Source organism: Condylura cristata, unplaced genomic scaffold, assembly GCF_000260355.1.
Source record: "Condylura cristata isolate star-nosed mole 26May11 unplaced genomic scaffold, ConCri1.0 scaffold00007, whole genome shotgun sequence".
Classification (NCBI taxonomy): Eukaryota; Metazoa; Chordata; class Mammalia; order Eulipotyphla; family Talpidae; genus Condylura; species Condylura cristata.
This window is the reverse complement of record NW_004567108.1, coordinates 26,746,284-26,766,160: the sequence shown is the minus strand read 5'-3', so window position 1 is coordinate 26,766,160 and position 19,877 is coordinate 26,746,284. Positions and strand designations below refer to the sequence as shown.

General features: G+C 34.7%; 1 protein-coding gene and 1 pseudogene across 1 annotated transcript in view; one reads left to right on the top strand and one right to left on the bottom strand.

The window, feature by feature from the left end:
• The first annotated feature begins 5,775 nt into the window (after window positions 1-5,775).
• On the top strand, window positions 5,776-6,345 carry LOC101623020 (annotated as a pseudogene).
• Window positions 6,346-7,295: 950 nt separating this feature from the next.
• Window positions 7,296-19,877, bottom strand: part of MBLAC2 (metallo-beta-lactamase domain containing 2) — a 13,717-nt gene continuing 1,135 nt past the window's right edge. The window contains exon 2 of the mRNA XM_004678142.2: window positions 7,296-10,589. Within this exon, the coding sequence (XP_004678199.1) occupies window positions 10,204-10,589 (386 nt within the window). The 3' untranslated portion in view covers window positions 7,296-10,203. The remainder of the gene's footprint in view (window positions 10,590-19,877) is intronic.

Sequence of the window (19,877 nt, the reverse complement as noted above, 5' to 3'; positions counted from 1 at the left end):
CGGGGCAGGCGGGAATCGAACTCATGCGGAAGTGGCTTTAGCTTCTCAGTGCAGTGCTTTAACCCGCTGCGCCACCAGGGAGGGCCGGATGGATGATTTTTTAAAAATACATTTCTTATTTTATAAGTGAAGTCAGTAACAAAATACTTCATTTGATTTTTTTGCTGCCAACTTTACTGCTATACAGATATTTTATAAAAATTAAGTTACTGACATAAGGTCCTATCTTTAGTCCACTCTTTAGCAAACACTGTTATAACAATACTTAATATATAACCATTGATTTTGCAGTTACTTTTTACTATATTACCTGGGCTATTAACTTGAACATTAAGTTTGATTTGATCATTTGGTTTAGGTTGTTTAATATCTAATAATTTATTTTATGAAACATCTTTTATTACTATTTTCTTCAACTGTGAAAAAATCATGTCCTGCTGAGTTCAACAGGGAAAAAACCTGAACAGAATAGCCATGCCTGAAAACTTAATGTGAAAATATGCATTAATAGTAATTTCTAAAAGTAAATTATTTTTGCATTTAAGATGTCTTGAAGTATTAATGAGAAACTCCACGAGAAATTGTTTTACTGAATTTCTTCATTTGACCCACTAGATGGCGATATTTTTGTTTCTTTGTAAAGTCATTAGACAAATCTCTAAAAAAAACACTCAAGTACCATATTTTTAAAATTTCCAGTCGCAGCTACCAAATTGCTATTCCTCAGTTCTTAAGAAAAAAGGATATAAAGGATTATATCCAATCCAGTTAAAGAATACTTTATTGTGTATGAATTGCAGTAAATATAAATGTGATCCAGTCAGGTGACCGGGTCTCAGGTAGAAAGGAAGGCTGGCTTCACTGTGGAACATCCAAGCTTCCAGGAGTTTTTGGACTGTGAAAAGTCTCCATACATTAAGACAAGGATGAAACAGGCCCTCCCTGGTGGCGCAGCGGGTTGAGGCAAGGCACTGAGAAACTAAGGCCACTTCCACATGAGTTCGACTCCCGCCTGCCCCGGAGGTGACCACATGGCGTGGCAGACCTCTCCTGGCCCGCCCGCTGCTCCCCTCAGCAGTGTACTTCTTAGATCTGCCTGTTCTGCTCCCCACTCTGTCTGTGGTGAAGCCTCTCGCTGCTCCTGAGCCTCTGGCCTGTACCCCAGTTCTGTATGCACAAATAAATAAATCTTAAAAAAAAAAAAAAAAAGACAAGGATGAAACAATACTTATATCTACCAGACAAAATTAATCAATTTACATCGTTCTGTATAAGAACTATTTGCATCTCTATTTGCACACATTAGTTTCTCGTGTATTGAGATGTTAAATATCCTCCTCAATATAATTTTAAACAAAGATGTACATCCATACATGAAAAAAGTAATCTGCAGAAAGTCTGCTAAACTGTAATGTCTTTATCCCATTTCCAAGTGGTGGACAGTATTTCATATAGTATCTTTTGAAAAATAATTGAGATGAGTGATGTAATTGAGAACCTTATTTCATTTGCTGTAATTTTAAGGAAAGCCACAAGGAGGCTGTTTTTGCACTTGACTTCCTGTGTACATGGTGATCAGGACCAATGATGCAATCAGGGACCCTGACCTTTTGGAATAAATTCAGCAAACTATGGGTTCCCTGATCTCTAGAAGTAGATGTCAGCACATGTGGGCATAGAGTCAAATGAACTGACTCTGGCCTGACTCATTATTTTTGGACTGATGTGTTGCCATAAAAAAATTCTCCAATCTGGAAATGTCCCTATATCTTCAAAGATTAGTTTGAGTGTGAGGGGGCAATAGGGAAATATAGTACTTTTCATGAAATAAACAACAAACGCCTACAAGTGCAAAGCAGATCAGTAAAATGAATGAAACAAAATGACTCTAATACAACTCTCAGTAGGAAAGCCATGACAAATTGGGAAGCACATGATGCATTTAAAGAGAAAGCCTACTACTTGGGCCCAACAATTGGTGCTATATGGAAACACGGATCCCCAAGTGCTAGATTTTTAATTTTTCAAGAAAAAAAAAAACTGGATTATCCTAGTATTTTTTTAATGCTAGTTATTTAACAACAATTATAAAATTAAATGTGATGTGTCTTGCCTTCCACTCCCAATAAATGCCTAAGAAAAATTTCTAGAATCTTTCTGCCATTTAAAGTACATTGAAGGGCAAGAACATTGAAGGGTAAAAGGAGTGATTGGAGAAGTAGTTGCAAAAATTGAACAGCACAGAACAGCAAAGAAACTGTAAGAATTTATCCTTGTAATAAACCTTCTCTGTGATGGTACTAATTTCAGTATATATTTATTATTTGTAATCACACAATTGACATACCTTGTTTACACGTTGCATCACTGCCAGGTGCAGGAAACTTGGCTTTGGCAGACTAGCAAAAACTCATTAATGTGACCTAAGAATATGTTGTGGTCTGCATGGTGATTCTTAGAGCTGATTCTCAAGTGCTTTTTATCATTAAGACTCTAAAGGTCAAAGTCAAATTGAGTCTTTCTTACTCAACTTACTGCCTCATTACCTTTGAATATCAAACACATGTTTGGGGTAGAATTTTTCAAATTCTGCATGATTTATTTCTACAATCAAGGCTGAGAATTTTCATTTCTCTCTCCTATGTAAAGATACTAAAATATCCATCCCCCAACACCTCTGGATTGACTTTTTTAAAGCTGAAAGGCAGGTCTTGGGCAGTTCTTCTTAAACTTTAGAGTTTATGATATACTTGTAATTCACTTTGGAGGAACCTTAGATTACCTGAGAAACATAAGCAGTCATTTACAGAAATCAATATGTGTTGAGCTAATGTACACAGTTTTAAAGAAGCTTTATTCAGCATGGTATACTCAAGGGTGAAGAAAGAGCAACAGGATTTTACTTAATAATGGTGAATGGATTTCATGCAGTGCTGGAAAGGCCAGTAATTGATTTGATGAGAGTTCAGATACCTGGATACCTTCAGAAATAAAATATCCTGGGTGTTAATTTTCTGGATAGCTGTATGAATCTTCTGTCAGCTTCAAAAAGTACTTTTTGAAGGGATTCAAGTAGTTCCAAATTGTGTCATAGAATTCTTGTATTTCTAAAAGCTTATTGAATATAATTTAATCTTTTCTTGATACCATAGAATCTTCATCACTATCAACTATTATAAATTGTCAGTCAAAACATTGTAGTGGAAAGTAGAAATGATAAGATGAGGTCCAAAATCAATAATACCTGGTTTCCTAACTTGAAGGACAGAGGCTTATTCTCATCAAAGCCTTGATCACATAAGACAAAACTCATTAACTCCTCACTGACAAAAGAGATGTGTAAGAATGTCCTGCATTTTCTATCATCACTGGAATATTAATGTTATAACTAGCACATTTTTCTAATTTTCAAGCTTCAAAGGAAACTAATTCAAAATTAGAAACTTATTTATGCATTGGCCTTGAGAAGTTTCTGTCACTGAAACTCAAAATTAGTACTTAAAAGGTTGTTGTTGTTGTTGTTTTAAATGATCTATAAAGATATAGAATGGCAGTAAAGAGTACATATGGTAGAATTTAAGTACTTAAGAATTAAGTAGTCTCTAATCAGGGAAATGCAAGTTTAAGTCATGGAGAGCCTAACCAGTTTTGAAATATGGAATGAAAGGTCAGTGGACATTTCATTCTATGCTAGTAGGACAATAGAGTGTACCGGGGAGCAATTTTTGAGTGTGTTTTGCCACATTGGTTTTGGATTAAGATTGGCATGTTGATCACATATTTTTATCTGTTGTCCTCTCTGAAAATCAGTAAAGTAACAGTAACATGTTTTTAATGACATAAATTCTCAAGAACAGCTTGAACAAGAAAGGAGATAATAGCATCAGTATTTTTGACACTGAAAGCTAACAGATGAATGAAAAATTACTTGGAAAACAGGAAAATCTGAAAACAGAAGTGACGAAAACCAAGAAGTAATCTTATTACAACACAAACTCCTCCTCAGAAATTGCTAAAACTCTGTACTCTGGGAACTAGGAAGAGCGTCCTTTGATTTAAATCCTGTGTAGCCTGCCAAATCTCTCCCTAGTATTATCTGCTAAACAGTTCTCTCTCTTCCACCTCAGGAAAGACTGGAATCTAATTTAGATTTATTTTATTTTATGTTAAGATTTATTTGTTTATGTCTACAGAACTGGCATACAGAGCAGAGGTGCAGGGCGGGTAAGAGGATTCACCACTGACAGAGCAGGGAGGAGAACAGGCAGATCGATAAAGTGCACTGCTGAGGGAAGCATCAAGTGAGACAGGAGAGGTCTGCAGTGCCTTGTAGATCACCTCAGGGCAGGGTGGGAGGGAGGGGATAGCAGCAACTATCCCTGGCTTGCAGTACAGCGTCCTAACCTGTTGTGCCACCAGGGAGGGCTCCGATTTATTTTAAAGTTAAGTAATCTTTAGCTTCAGGGCTTATGATTTGCATGGTCCCTTTCAAAGTAGGGAAAGGCTGAAAAAATGTGGGGCCTCCCTGGTGGAACAGAGGTTAAAGTCTCTGCACTATCAAGCTATCCCCAGCCATGGTGGTATGAGTTCTATTCCTGAGCAGGGAGCTAATCTACAAGGTGCAGCAGGCCTCTCCTGTCTCTGCGGCTGGTCCCCTAAGCAGTTATTTCTTCACTTTTTCTCTGGTTAGTACTCTCATCCCCACACCTCTGCTCTTGCACCCCAGTTTTGGTAGTCATAAAATAAATCTTTTTAAAATGTGTTTAAATGGTCATTTTGTTGTTTGTTGTTAATTATAAACTATGTCATTTTTAATAATTTTCCTCAATGCCCTCAAATTGCAAAAGGTTCAGGCTACACAAAGCTAAGATCTGCTACTGACTGGATATTACTGCATACAGATGTTAAAACAGGATCTCTGGAAGAAATCATGTTAAACTGCAATTCAACACTTAAAATGGGTTCAGCAAAGACTCATACTAAAAGTTCACATTTCCATATTCCTTCAACCTAGCTCAAAGAATTCTGTCAGCTAGAATTATAGCCTATTTTCTTAGCAATTTAACTCCCCAAAGAAAGGACCAAATGATTTGGAATCTGGGATCCCTATGTAAAGGTCCATTGAGCTCACCTTCAGTAAAGCCCACAATTACTGAGTCTCTTTACCAGCCTTACACATGGAACTAATGTCTTCTGAGGGTATTGTAAGTTCACAGCAAAATACTAATGAAACTTAAATTGCTTGTAACATAATTGTCCAAATAGTTGATACAAATAGATATAAGGTCTCTGCCAATAAAAAAATTTAGAATAATATTTTTATAGTGTTGTTTTATGCTTGTATACATATCTTCTGTAATTCATTTCAATTTAAGGTTTATTTTAAATATACAAAATACACTGTTCTGAATCAAATAGTATGGGAATAAATAAATGAATATACAAATAAGAATGTAGGGATACAGTCTATATCAAGCCAGATAGAGTTTTGGTGAGTTTTTAGGGACAAAATGAAACATGATGGGTAGACGAAACAAAAGTAATTGAGTCACTAATGGTCCAGGAATCAGGAAAAATACATTAATATTAGAGTATTTGTAGTCATCGAGATATTTATTTCATTTCAAGCCACTTAAATTCAGCATAATTTTATATACTTATTGACCTTTTGTTCTTTTTTCTATGAATAAACTGTCCATATAATTTACTAATTCTTTGGATAGGTGTTTGGAGTGGGTACTCTAGAAAACTCAACCTTCTATCATTGAGTTCCCTATGAGAGTCACTCATCGGCTTGGAGATTCATCTTACAGAAACATAGTGAGTAGAATTGAAGCTGAAGTAAAAATTTGTGAAGAATTCCTAACTAGATGGCTGGGATTGAATTATTCTACAAGAACTCCTCTTTCATCTTCCTGCCAAGAACAAATGTGGATTCTCTCCTAGGACGGTGCAAATTTCAAAAAATAGCCAAGAAACATGGGTAATAATCAAGTGGTAGCAGAGAAGAAAGAATACTTCAATTTCATGCTAGGCACTCGTATTCTCTGCAAATTTAAGAAGATGCAGTATGCTCAAATACTGGTGGTCTACCCCCATGTACTAAGGTCCTAGTTGTGTGGGGCATTACACCTGCTGAGATTGTTTGTACAACTTGGAACAATGTTGGCCTGTACCCCTCTGCATGAGAAGATCTTGGCTTTACTACTGAGTCACCTTCGTGATTTCTTAAGATTCCTAGCAGTGCATTCCACAAGTCTTTTTAGTGCCAGCAATTATGAAGTGGCACTTGGGAAGCCCGATTTATGTCAACATGTGTTTGTTCTTAATCTCTTGCACAAATGATGTAATTTGAAAATGTTAACTGAACTGACATTTTTCTTTGATTTTAAACAAAGAACATAAATGGGTGTTTCTCAATTCAAAGTTGCTACCAGTGTAGCAAGGATGGACAAGAGAGGCATACTCTAGTGTTGCATTGCTTAGCTGACAAAGCTACTTTTTTTTTTTTTTTTTAAGATTTATTTATCTAAGAGTACAGAACTGACTTAGAGGTGTGGCGGATGAGAGGATCACCAGATAGAGTGGGGAGCATAACAGGCAGATATACTGAAATACACTGCTGAAGGGAGCAGTGAGCAGGTCAGGAGAGGTCTGCCGTGCCACGTGGGACAGCTTCCTGGTGAGGAATTGAACTAATGCTGCAGTGGCTTTGGAGAGCTTCATAATTCGATGCTTTAACCCATTGTGCCAGCAGAGAGAACCCGACAAAGCTACTTTTGAATGCAAGGGCTTCTGTTCTTTTGATGCTACACACCTATATGTGTTAATGCTCTGATCACTAGTGCCAGAGGTCTACAGAGTGGGGAGCAGAACAGGCAGATCGATGAAGTACAGTGCTGAGGGGAGCAGTGGACAGGTCTGCCATGCCATGTGGATCGTATCCAGGGCTGGGGATCGCTCCGGGGATCGCCCCGGCGGGAATTGAACTAGCACTGAAGCAGTTGTGGCTGGATGTGTACCTTAACCCACTGGGCCACCAGAGAGGGCCCCCCCATTCCTTTCTTTTTATGGTGCTCAAGATCCCACCCTTTGAAAGTCACTCATGTTGTTCTTTAGGCATTTTTGCTTTGTTCAGATTATTGATGATTATAGACTTGATTCATAATTTTTCTCTATCTAATGTATATTTTAATGCAATATGCGTTGTGTTTCCAGTTTTTAGGAAAATTCTTTTAGAAGTTTTTCAGATATTCAGTAATGTTTTTCTTTCAAAAAAATACAAACTATAGGTTGAAATAAAATGTCCACTTTAATATTTATCACACAAATGTTTACTTACACTTATCTGAAAATTATGAGGACAATTTGAGCATATCACATTCATTTTACTATCCATATAAGAACATCTACACATATTTAACTATATCAGGAAAACACACAAGGATTACTTGTTACAGACTTCTCCATTAAAAACCAATGCCAAATAAAGAAAATGAATTTCCAAAGATTAAGTTATCAATAATATAAATAATATAAACTATTTCTAAATGTCTTACAGTTTTAATTTGAATTAATACTATTACTTCCCAAACCATAAATTATAACAAAGGGTCACTGTCAGGGTGAAAATATATATATTTAAAGCTTTTTCTAAAATATGCTTTTATGCTTTAACATCCCTTGACTTATTCTTGGCACATGTGGCATCTTGGAAAGTAAAAAATACACTTTGCCAATTTTGTTATTGTGCAGATATAAGAGAAAGAGCACAGTTTGGGAGGCATACAGACCTGGGTTCAATTACCAGCTTCGTCCAAAGTTGTGGTGCATGAAGCTGGTCAATTATTTCTTGGCACTGGGGCCAGGATCAAGTTAAATAATACATATTTTAAAATGCATAGCACGAACATTGAATGAATGCTAGATCCTCTCCACAATTTATTTCCATTGAAGCACTAGCAATATATCACAGTCCTATGTTTTGGTACACGTTGAAAAACTGAAGGAAAAAAAATGAGGAGTTTAAAAATCAAACCAATGTACTTTGACAAATCACACTCTTAAGAAATAAGGAAATTCTGTATCAGGCTTAACTATTTCTCCATAAAACTTAGTGCCTACCATACCCTGATTTGAAGAAAAAAAGGAAAAGTACTAAAGAATGATAAAATGGTCAATGGTTAAGGACTTTTGGTTTTTTTGTTTGTGTGTGTGGTTTTGTGTGTGTGTGTGTGTGTGTGTGTTTGTGCTACTGATATAAAAATAATGGCTATATTTAAGGCTCATTAAGTGATTTTTTGTAGTTGCCCTGAACCAAATCTATATTCTTGATGTTGCACTATCAGTTAAAACAGACCTACCACCATAAATGACTATCACAAAGAAACTCCAAGATATTCTACAATGGAATAATCATGTCTTCCTTACTGAGTTTAAGTCATGGTTCATCTGGTAGTATGTGGTAGTATAACTTGTCTGTCATTAGGATGATTTTTATATACATAATCACAAACCCATATTTCTCTGAAAACTAAATTTAAATTTCACAAGAAATAACCTACTCTAGAAGGCAATGCTTCCATCTCTATTTTGAATTTTTTTTGTTTTCTGTCCTTACCATATAGTAAGTCATCCTTCTAAATCTGACTCAGAAACTCCTAAACCTTTCTCTAACCAAACTTTACAACCCTCCATTTATGTCCCTGACACTCATGTATAATTTGTATTAACATCAACCTGCATATATTATTCATTTTTTGTTTACCTTCTACTTCCGGTTAAGATATATACTCTACTTAGACTTTTTAAGCTTCCACAGTGTTTAGCACAATGCTGTGCATGTATGTATGTGATTATTCTTATGCACGTGGGGTATGTAAGTTGAACATGAGTAGGTGTAGCAAGGAATGATTCATAAGTTTTTAGAAATCAAAACTGATGGACTTTCTTAATATAAAAATATGATTTCCAAAGCTAGCTCAGTTAGGCTTCAGATATGTCAATAATAAAAAGGCAGTGGGAAAAAACTGTTTAAAAATCGTTACGAAATATTCCAAGAGTTTTAATAAATTATTAAAGCACCAAATCAAAACATTTTACTGAATAGTGGCATAACCTTTCTGAGAACTTTACATATGTGGACCATTTCATCCAAGACAAATAATACTAAACAGGAATAGGTGTTGTGAATCAGGATAAAAAAAGGCAATTCAGTTGAAGTCAGTATCTAATGCACACGTTGCATTTAATTTGAAAAGTTTTCTGCGTGTTATGTTAGTAAAAGAATAGTTTGTTAGAATGTTGTAGTTCACGATGGTTGTTCTGATACTATAAAATATGACACATATACTGAAGCTGCTATTTAACAAGAAAAATTTTGTTTATAATAGCTGTTAATATTAAAATAGGATATATTAAAAAATTATTTTCAATGTGTATATTTTCAAATTTGCCTGACAGTGTCCTTTTGAGAAATCTGACAATTTTTAGTTAGATTACATATATTTGAATTTCACTTTTATGATTAAAAATATTACACTTACATAATAACAAACAACTATATATATATATAAGCTTTTTACTAAAGCACTCTTGCAACTATATTTAAAGCTTTGCAAAAAACAAAATTCATTGTTTTTGTAAGTAAAATTTCACAACACACAATGCACACTATAATAGCATTAAGGATAAATAAGTAAAATGAAGCATAAGATGTCCAGTACCATAATAATGGCATGTTTTAGCTTTCATTCTAAATGTCTGAGTTCTAATGTATTTCAAACCCAAGAAACATATCCCTCAACAATATACTAAAACTACCAAGTTTATTATATGAACATAAAACATTTTAGACCTGTTTTTCAAGATCACTTAGAACATAAAATAAGACAAATGGGAAGCTAGGACAGGTCCTTTTCTTACAGAAAAAACCTCCTTGCTTTTCTATATACTTTTATGTCATTTCTAGAGAAAATATTACAAGATGACAGCTTTGGCAAATAATAAGCTTATTTAAATGTTCTTTTATTTGGAAGAAAATAATTTAAACTAAGACTTCCTTTTTTGGCTTATTCATTCTCCTTTTTTCTGTAATATACAAAAGCACTTCTTGAGATCCTCACTATTATTCATTTTAAACAACACAAAATGAATTAGATTATAATTTACAGAATTACTCAAAATAGATTATCAGTACACATATTAGGGTGAGGTCCTAGAATTTGTTACACGTAAGGCTAAACTTGCAAGAGATCTCATGGCAAAAGTAGAAACTTTGTGACATATCCCAGCTTTTGATATATAGTTAGAGGCCAAACGAAAAAGCCTTTCAGCACCAAAGGTATTGAAGTGGCCAGGAAGCACCTTCTCAACCAGACCTCTGTCCACTAATTCTATCAGCCGTTCACAGGTTCCAACATAGTCACTTATCCTGCTGTATGGAAGCCAGTCAATCAGTGATCCATCGTACACAACATCTCCACTGAAGAGAATCTTTCGGTCTTTGTCATGTAAGCAAATACTGCCCCTCGAGTGACCAGGCATGTGCATAACAGTGAGCTGTCTGTCCCCAAGATTGATCACATCCCCTGCAAATGGAAACAGAGTTTACAGATAAACATGTTGTATAATTGACTTTAATCATTTAGAGACTGTAAGAGCATAGCATTAAACAGTTTCAAGGGATTGTGGCAGATGACACTGTACTCTTATGTCAATCATACTTCTTTATGATGACTTAAAAATATGTTGCTTTGGCCCCTCCCTAGTGACGCAGTGGGTAAAGCACAGCACTATGAAGCTATCTGCAACCAGTGCAGCACTGAGTTCGATCCCCAGCCAGGGAGCTGACCCACATGGAATGGCAGATCTCTCCTGACCTGCCTCCCCTCAGCAGTGTATTTCAGCCAGTCAGTCTGTTCTGCTCCCTACTCTGTCTCTGATGAATCCTCTCACTGCCCCATTCACCTGGCTTGTACCCCAGTTCTTGTATGCATAAATAAATAAATCTTGAAAAAAAATGTTTCTTTATCGTTTGCTAGGCCAGTGTTTGCCAAAGTGAGTAATGTGGATCACTATGTCTGCAGGTTGTTATAATACATAAAAGAAGATTCTGTGGTCAAAGAATTTTGGAAAGCATTGCTTTAAAATAAGTTAAGCATCTTTATTTTCAGTACTTGGTTTTTAATATGCCATGCATTGTGGATATACATACATGATAAAGAAATGGTTGCTATAATTTCTCAAACTTATTTTGACCACAAAACTTTTATTTTTCAGAACATCCACAGTACCTGTTAATACAGTTTATTAATGCTACTTTAGTGAATAACATTATATTTTTGCATCTTGTTTTATTAGGTATGGAAATTAAATCTTGAGGAATCAGTAAAATTATGTAGTCTGACTACTGCTCTTACTATGAGTAATAAACTGTCCTTAATTTCCAACTCTGAAACCTCATGTCATATGTCAGTAACCATTAACCTGTGGCATGCTAACTTGCTAAAGTATAAGTAGGGTAAATCTCAGACTTTTTCCAGTCACTTGACAGTGGGGAGGATATTGAGCAATCTAAAAACAAAATTGGAATTTTACTGGACTTAAATCAGTACTAACATAAGTAAATTGTTGTATGTTATAGATTTATACTGTTACCACTGGAGCAAATACATACACAGAAGTAAAAAATCAAAGAAATACAGCTAAAAGCTAATAAAGGAATTAAAATGGTATAATAACTGGCATTTGTTAAACATAAAAGATGATAATAAATGTGTAACGGAGGGATAAATCAAAAATAAGTGTAGGTAAATATAAACTGGAGACCTAAATACAACTATATCAATTATGGCATAAAATATAAATGGGATAAGTGCTCCAATCAAAGTGATTGTAAAACTGGATAAAAAAGAGATATTTATGTAATCTACCAGAAAGGAACTATTAAGTCAAAGATATAAACAAGTTGAAAAAATTATACCATAAAACATAAATAATAAGGGAACTAGAGTGGCTATGTTAGTAAGACAATACAGATTTTTACACAGGGAACAGTATTAGAAAAAACAAGTATATTTAATGAAGATATACATTCAATCTACACATTAAAAAATAAAACTCATAAATATATATATATTTAGAAGAAATTAAGAATGCATGAAGCACGAATTGATATAATTGAAATAAGAATAAACAGTTAAATAATTATGCTTTGATATTTAAATATTCCTCTCTTCCTCTCTAAGCAATTCATAATAAAAGTAGATAGAGGCCCTCCTTGATGGCGCAGCGGGTTAAAACACAGCACTGAGAAGCTAAATACACTTCCGCATGAGTTCGATTCCCGCCTGCCCCGGAGGTGACCACATGGCGTGGCAGAACTCTCCTGACCCGCCCGCTGCTCCGCTCAGCAGTGTACTTCATCGATCTGCCTGTTCTGCTCCCTACTCTGTCTCTGGTGAAGCCTCTCACTGCCCCTGAGCCTCTGGCCTGTACCCCAGTTCTGTATAAACAAATAAATAAATCTTTAAAAAAAAAAAAAAAAAGTAGATAGAAAATGAGCGAGGATACAGAAGACCTGAGTTGACATATGTAAAACACTTTAAACCAAAATAGCAAAGTACGTATTTTTTCAGTTGCACAGAAAATACTGACAAGGGTATAAAGTTGGGCAAATACAGAAAGTCTCAATAAATATAACACATATAATATCATACAAAAAAAATGTTCTCTGACCAGAAATTGAGTAAATGAGAAATTAATAGCAAAAATAAATATAGGACATATCCAAATATAAACATGGGACATATCCAAAGATATACCAATAACATCACACTTCTTTAGAGCTTATGAATCAAAGAAAAAAACCCAACAGAGATTAGAAAATATGTTTTCAGTATTAAAATAAAACATCAAAAGTTAAGGAAAACAGTTAATACAGAGGTTAGAAATTTACTGCTTTGAATGCTTATTTATAAAGAATTAAATGTTTAAAAACAATAGCCAAAGTTTCTATCATAATAGTTTAGGAAAAGAATAACAAATAAGTATTAAGAAAGAAATACTAGGGAAGAATTTATAAAGGAAAAATAATACATATCAGAGTAGAAAAAGTTTTAAAATGATACCATTATTAATAGAGAAAAGAATATTTAGTTGGATCTTTGAAAAGATAATACTGATAATACTTGTGGGTGTACAAGAGAAAAGGAAACATAAATTGCAAAAATCAGGAATGTAAAAGGAGTTATCATTATAGAGCCTAAAGAAATTAGAAGTGTAAGTGAATCTTATGAACAATCTTAAGCCAGCAAACTCAATTGAAACTAAAAATTTCTTTTCAAAAGAAAAAGATACATAATCAAAAGTGATTAAAGAAGAAACAAAAAGCCTAAATAGACACTATAATGCAAAGAAATTGATTAATAATTTCAATCTCACAAGGAAAATTCTGGGCTTAAAGATGACTTCATAGTCATTTCTGGTAAAATTGAAGATATGGGATATCAACCCCATATAAAGATTTTATTGAATAAAAAATTTATTCAATTTTATACTTATAAGAACCAAAGACAGTGTAAGACAAAAACTATAAAAATAATACTTTTTTAAAACATTTTTTTATGCATACAGAAATGGGGTACAAGCCAGAGATGCAGGATGGTGAGAGGCTTCACCAGAAACAGAGTTGGGAGCAGAGCAGGCAGACTGACAAAGTACACTGCTGAGGGGAGCAGCTCGCGGGACAGGAGAGGTGGTGTGGCAACAGCACGTATGTCGATCACCTGCGGGGCAGGGATCGAACTCTCACTGAAGCAGCTGCAGCTATTTGCAATGCTGCTTCCTTACCCTTAGCGCCACCAGAGAGGCCCAAAAAATACTCTTAATGAATGCAGTCTCAACATCCTTACCAAAATTTTGACAAATTAAATATTGCACTTTTTAAATAGGATAATGATCAAACTTATTTGACTTGACTTCTAAAAATCAATTAATGTCACATACCATATAATAAGGGAAAAAAGTCATATGCTCATCTAAGTAGATGTAGAAGTGTATATGGCAAAATCCAACACTTTTTCATGATTTAAAAAAAAAAAAACTTCAGCAAACCAGAAATAATGGGGATGGTCCTCAACATGATAAAAGGGCATCTACAGAAAACCCTAAAGCTAATTTCTCATGAATAGAAATTTTAAATACTTTCCTCCTAAGTTAGGAACAGGCTAGGATGTCTGCTTTTATTCGCCATTGTACTAAAAATTCCATCTAGTGCATTAATCTAATCTTTGATTGAGTAAAAACATGTGCAGAGAATATGGAATGTTCCCCAAAGGCCTTGTCACCAGTAAAAAAAAAAACAAAAAGACAGTGTCTGATGGCAGTTTCCTACTCCATCCCTTGGAACTAGCACTGACCTTATGAAGTACACTACAATGCACAGACTGAAGATTCCACCCATGTTTCCCATCAGCCCCTGCTCAGATGGTAGAGTTTATAAAGTTCCACCTTCTACCACTGAGTAGACTATGGGCACCACTTACTGGCTTGGGGATTCTCCTCACTCTTCATCTTACATTAAAAGGGAAATTTACAGAAATATGGGCCAAAAAAACCTCAAATAATCTAACCTGACATCTTGAGGAATTAAAAAACAAAAAGAGCAAACAAAACCAAAAGTCAGTAGAAGGGAAGAAATAATAAAAATTAGAATAGAAATAAACAAATTAGAAATAAAGTAAAAAAGATCAATAAAACCAAACGTTGATTCTTTACAAAAATAAATAAAATAGACAAACCTCTAGCTAGGTTCACAACATAAAAAAGGGAGAAAACTATCCATCAGTCAAATCAGAAACAAAAGTGAAGTCACAACAGGCATCACAGAAATACAGATGATCATAAGAGACTACTATGAACATCTTTATGTCAATAAATTGAATAACCTAAAGAAATGCCCAACTATTTAGAAGCATACAACTTTCTAAGTCTGAATTAAGAAACAGAATGATGCCAATGACAGGTGAGGAAGCTCAAACAGTAATCAAAAGTCTCCCCAGACAAAAACCCCAACCCTATGGTTTCAATAGTGAACTTTATCAAACCATCACAGACAAAATACCTATTCTCTATCACTTCAAGAAATTGAGGATGAGGGCATGTTTCCAAACACATTTTGAGGCCAACATTACTCTGACAGCAAAAAGCAAATGATATAACAAAAAGAACTATTATCTCTGATCAATAGAGATGTAAAAATCCTCAATTAAATCTTAGCAAACTGAAATTAACAATACACTGAGGAGATCATATAGCCTGATCAAGTTTCATTTCATAGATACAAGTATGGCTCAACATCTGCAAATAGATGTTCACCCCATCAACAAAGGAAAGATAAAAATCACATGACCCTATCAAATTCTGGAAAATATTTGACAAGATTCAACATCTATTTATGACAAAGGCTCTCAAAATAATGAAGACAGGGGAAACATACCTCACCATAACACGGACAATAAATGACAAACCCACAGCTAAAATATTATATGCAATGATGATAAAGAAGGATTTTCCTCTAAGAAGTTTTACAAGAGAAGGATGTATACTTTCACCACTACTACTTCATGTAGTATTAGGAATCTACCTAGAGAGCTCAGGCAACAGAAATTTATAAAAAGCAATGCAAATCAGGAAGCAGCAGCAATGCTATCACTATTTGAAAATAACAACATACAGAAAACTCTAAAGACAGCATTACAAAAAAAAAAAAAAGGAAAAGAAAAAAGAAAGTCAGTGGTGCTCCTGTACTCAAATTATCAAATTAGAAGAAAACAGAATTAAGAAAACAATCCCATTTTGCTAAAGCACTGACTAAATCTAACAAAAGGTCAAACCAGTACTATAAAAGCTATAAAACCCTTTCAAAAGTAATGACAGAAATAAATATTTATATTCACAGGCTGCCATGTGGCGAGATGCCACCTGTTCTACTATTCTAGATAGTTGCAACTAAGCAGAGACCAAGGTCCAGGCTGAAGCCCCCAGCGGTGAGTTGGAGACTCCTTCACTGACACACCTCCTCACCAGGGGTTTGACTGCCATTTTAACCATCAAAAGCCTCAGCAGCTGAACTGGCCTTTTAAAAGAACTTTAACAAGACGTGTAAAAGTGACAGTAGTGGGATATAATTTTTTGAGAACTTAATTGATAGTTGAATGGGTACAGAATTCTAGACTAGAAATCATTTATTAAAATAAGGCATAAAAGTATTTTTTCTAGCTTCAAAGCCATTCTGATTTGCACAAATTACCCTTTTTATTTTATTTATTTTTATTTTGGAAGTCTGTAGATTACTTTTGATCCCAGTTTTACAATAATGTGCCTGAACTGGATGTTTTCATCCTTTATACTAGGAACTCTGTGGGTTCTTTCATTATGGGAATTTATACCCTTCAATTGTGGGATATTTTTATGAATTATATCTGTCAGTGCCCCTATTATGCCAGCGTTCAATTTTCCACACTTGTTCTCTGCTTTTCTCCTAATTTTCATTTTGCTTATCTGTCCTTTTTTTATATTATTCAACATTATCTTCCATGCCTTCTAAGTAATTTCTGATAATTTTAAATGTGTCTGTGTGTGGTTGTTATTTTTAAAGCATCCTATTGTCTCATGAATAGCAATAAATGCAATAGCAACTGATACCTCCTGATGGCATTAATGATAGTCTTCCCCTCTCAAGTTATTTTGTTATTTAATATTTGATCTCATGTTAGAGTTTTTCTCAGATTTTTCCTATGTGGTTGCCTATGTAAGAGTGGGAGATAAAAGGTGCTTGAAGTGCATGCACGTGGCCTAGTGACTCGGGTTTCCCTGTAAAGATCAAGTCAAGAACTAATTAGACATCAGTATCATAATCTTCTAGAGTAGGCCAAGTTTTCCATGTAAGATTTTTAAATATTCTACCTGGAAAGTAGGAGGGAAGTAATGATCTGGCTTTCATCCTCTGGGTAACTAGAGTGATTTTTTACACCCACACAATTTCTTGGGTATTTCAAATGCAGTATGTGTGTATGAATGCCTCCCATTTCCCATACTGAACTCCTGTATTCAATAATACTTGGCATCCCTCAACCAAGAAAGCCTTGTTACTTTCTCCAGAGAATAAACGAACTGGAAGGGAGAGGGGTATTCATAATGGAAGGGAAGGAAAGAGGAATATTTACAATGGGAAAGGGTTCTAAAGTTTAAAAGTTACATAAATGACTTTCAACAAATTCTATCTATATTAGTTTTCTTCTCTTCCCCCTACTAAGGAATCAGTTTCTGTTCATTTTTGAGTTGGCTCCCTGCAGTGGGAGATTGGCTCTGGATTCACCATTACCACTAAATAACCACTTTTATTGTCCAGCCTTCAATGTGGATTTATACTTAAAATGATACAGCATGATTCCTTCCTTCAGTTGGTTTTTTTTTTGGGGGGGGGGGGAAGGGAGGAGTGCCAGTTCAATCTACTACCTTTCTGGAATCTACCTTTGTTTTTAAACCTTCCAAATGGCTTAAGTTCCTTGAAACAACTGCTCTAACATCTTGGTGACTTCAAACAATTTTTTAAAACATGTATAATGGAGATCAAAAGGCCTACACTTTATATCGCTTTAATATTATGAAAAATAGATAAATAACATGTACCCATTCAAGAAAAATGTACTATATCAACTTTAGGTTTATTATAATCTCCTCAGAAGAAGATATTATTTTCACTACTACTGGAGCAAACTGTTTTTCCATTAGTTGATGCACTGGGTCATGATCTCTCCTTGTCTTCCTTGTTCCTCATTTACAAGTCAGTTTGGGTTAGTGATACAGTACAGATTTATGATACTCCGTGAAAAATTAAATGAACTATTTGTTATTTAAACTATACATCCAGGAATATCTTAAAAATTAATGTACATATAAAAGATTACATAGCTGAACATGAACATTATCATCAGTTCATTAAATGAAATGCAAAAAACTAATGACTTCAGCATCCTTATGGACTAACTGAAACAGTGATGACTTTATGTTGTTTGGATATATACTGTTCAAGTATATATGTAACTGTGTATGAATTTTAATATATTTTGTATCTTCCAGGTATCTGGATTATGATAATAGCAAGTTAGCAGGAAATACCATACAGAATAAACAGGAAATTAATATTCTTGAGAAGAGATCATGTAATACTTGAGATGGTAAGGAATCCAGCTCCTAATGAGAAACAACTTTTAATTTAACACAGTATCATCACCTTCAAAGCGTTTAGTAAATATCAAGCTTTCTTTTCACACCTCCAAAGGCTTAATGCACCACACAGGCGGTTTGCAAGCAGTTTGCAGATTCCAAAATACTATAATTCTACCATCTACTGGGATTTAGAAAACCTGGTCCCAGCCTTTCTCACATCCATTATGTGACCTCAAACATGCTAGTCAGGCCTGCTTGAACTCTTCATCGATAAAAAAAATTCCCGTCATTCTTTCACCATTGTTTATTACTGCTGGCACAGAAGCAAAAGTAAATAAATCAAAAGTAATTTTTTCACTTTAGGTATGTTATAAATACTAATGTAAACATTTTTTTGACTGCAGAATTCTGTCTGAATATCCATCATTGTGTTGCAAACAGACCTCCAAAAAGTATCAATTTTATCAAGAAATACAGAAATTAAAAAACATTTAAAGTTAAATGTATTTATATTTTATCTAATTGTCAGGTTGTGTAAGAATTCCATCTGAGCACATTTTTTTAATCTTTAGATTTAAAATTTAATGCAGACTTTTTTCTTGGTGGAATGTAAAATAAAGTCTTGTTTTCTGTATATATATTTGAAGTATCAAGAGCTCACCTGTAGCTTGAACTGATCTTTGTAAAATATTTCATTACCAGCTTGAACTGATTTTTGTAAAATATTTCATTATCTTATTACACCATAGCAACTGGATCTTTCTAATTCTTATAGGAAGATTTTAATAAATTAAATCAGTAATTAAGATGGTTTCAAGACAGAAAGGAAAGAGGAGAGGTTTCCACAGCCTACAGAAAATTACCATAATCTATTTATTGGGCAGAATTTATATATGATCTGTATACTTGATCTATTGTGCCTTGGCTCAAATCCTGGCTTTTATCTCTATTTCTTAGTGCATACAGGCTATTTAATTGGAGGTTAGTGGTCTTACTTCAAATGTGTTTTAAAGATAAAATAAAATCAACACAAATATAGCAAAAAGAAAAAAGAAATTCATATACAAATATTGCTGCTGTGTTTATTTAGCTCAATTATTTAAATGCCTGAATGTGGCTGGGAGCGAAGGAACCCTATTTTATTTTATCAATTTCTCTCAGAACTCCATACCAAAGCGTGTATGCTTTACCATCCACGAGAAACAACCTCCTTTTTAATCTTCCTCAGGCCTTTCATTCACCCAGACAAGATACCTCTCATAATGTAAGGCTCAGACATACTCAATTTTTTATACTCATTATCAAGCTGTTTCTCTCCTGAGACAATATCAAGAACAGAATCCATCTGGAAGACAGAGATACACAAGCAGATTGCTCTCAAATGGCTTTCTAAGCCTACAGGTGGGAATTGCTCTTACGCAGCAGGGACCATAGATGGAGGGGGTGAAGTCAGCAGTTCTCAAAAGCACAGAACCTGACATGCGCTCTAAGTGAGGTGTCATTCCTTAAAAGTCTTGATAGAAAAGCGCCCAGAAATGTCACATAGATGCTAAGGAAAAGAATGAGACATTCCTAACCACAAGTCTCTGTAGTGTTACTACTGCATCTTGCAAAGGAAACTGAGGGGGGGGGGCGGGGGGGGG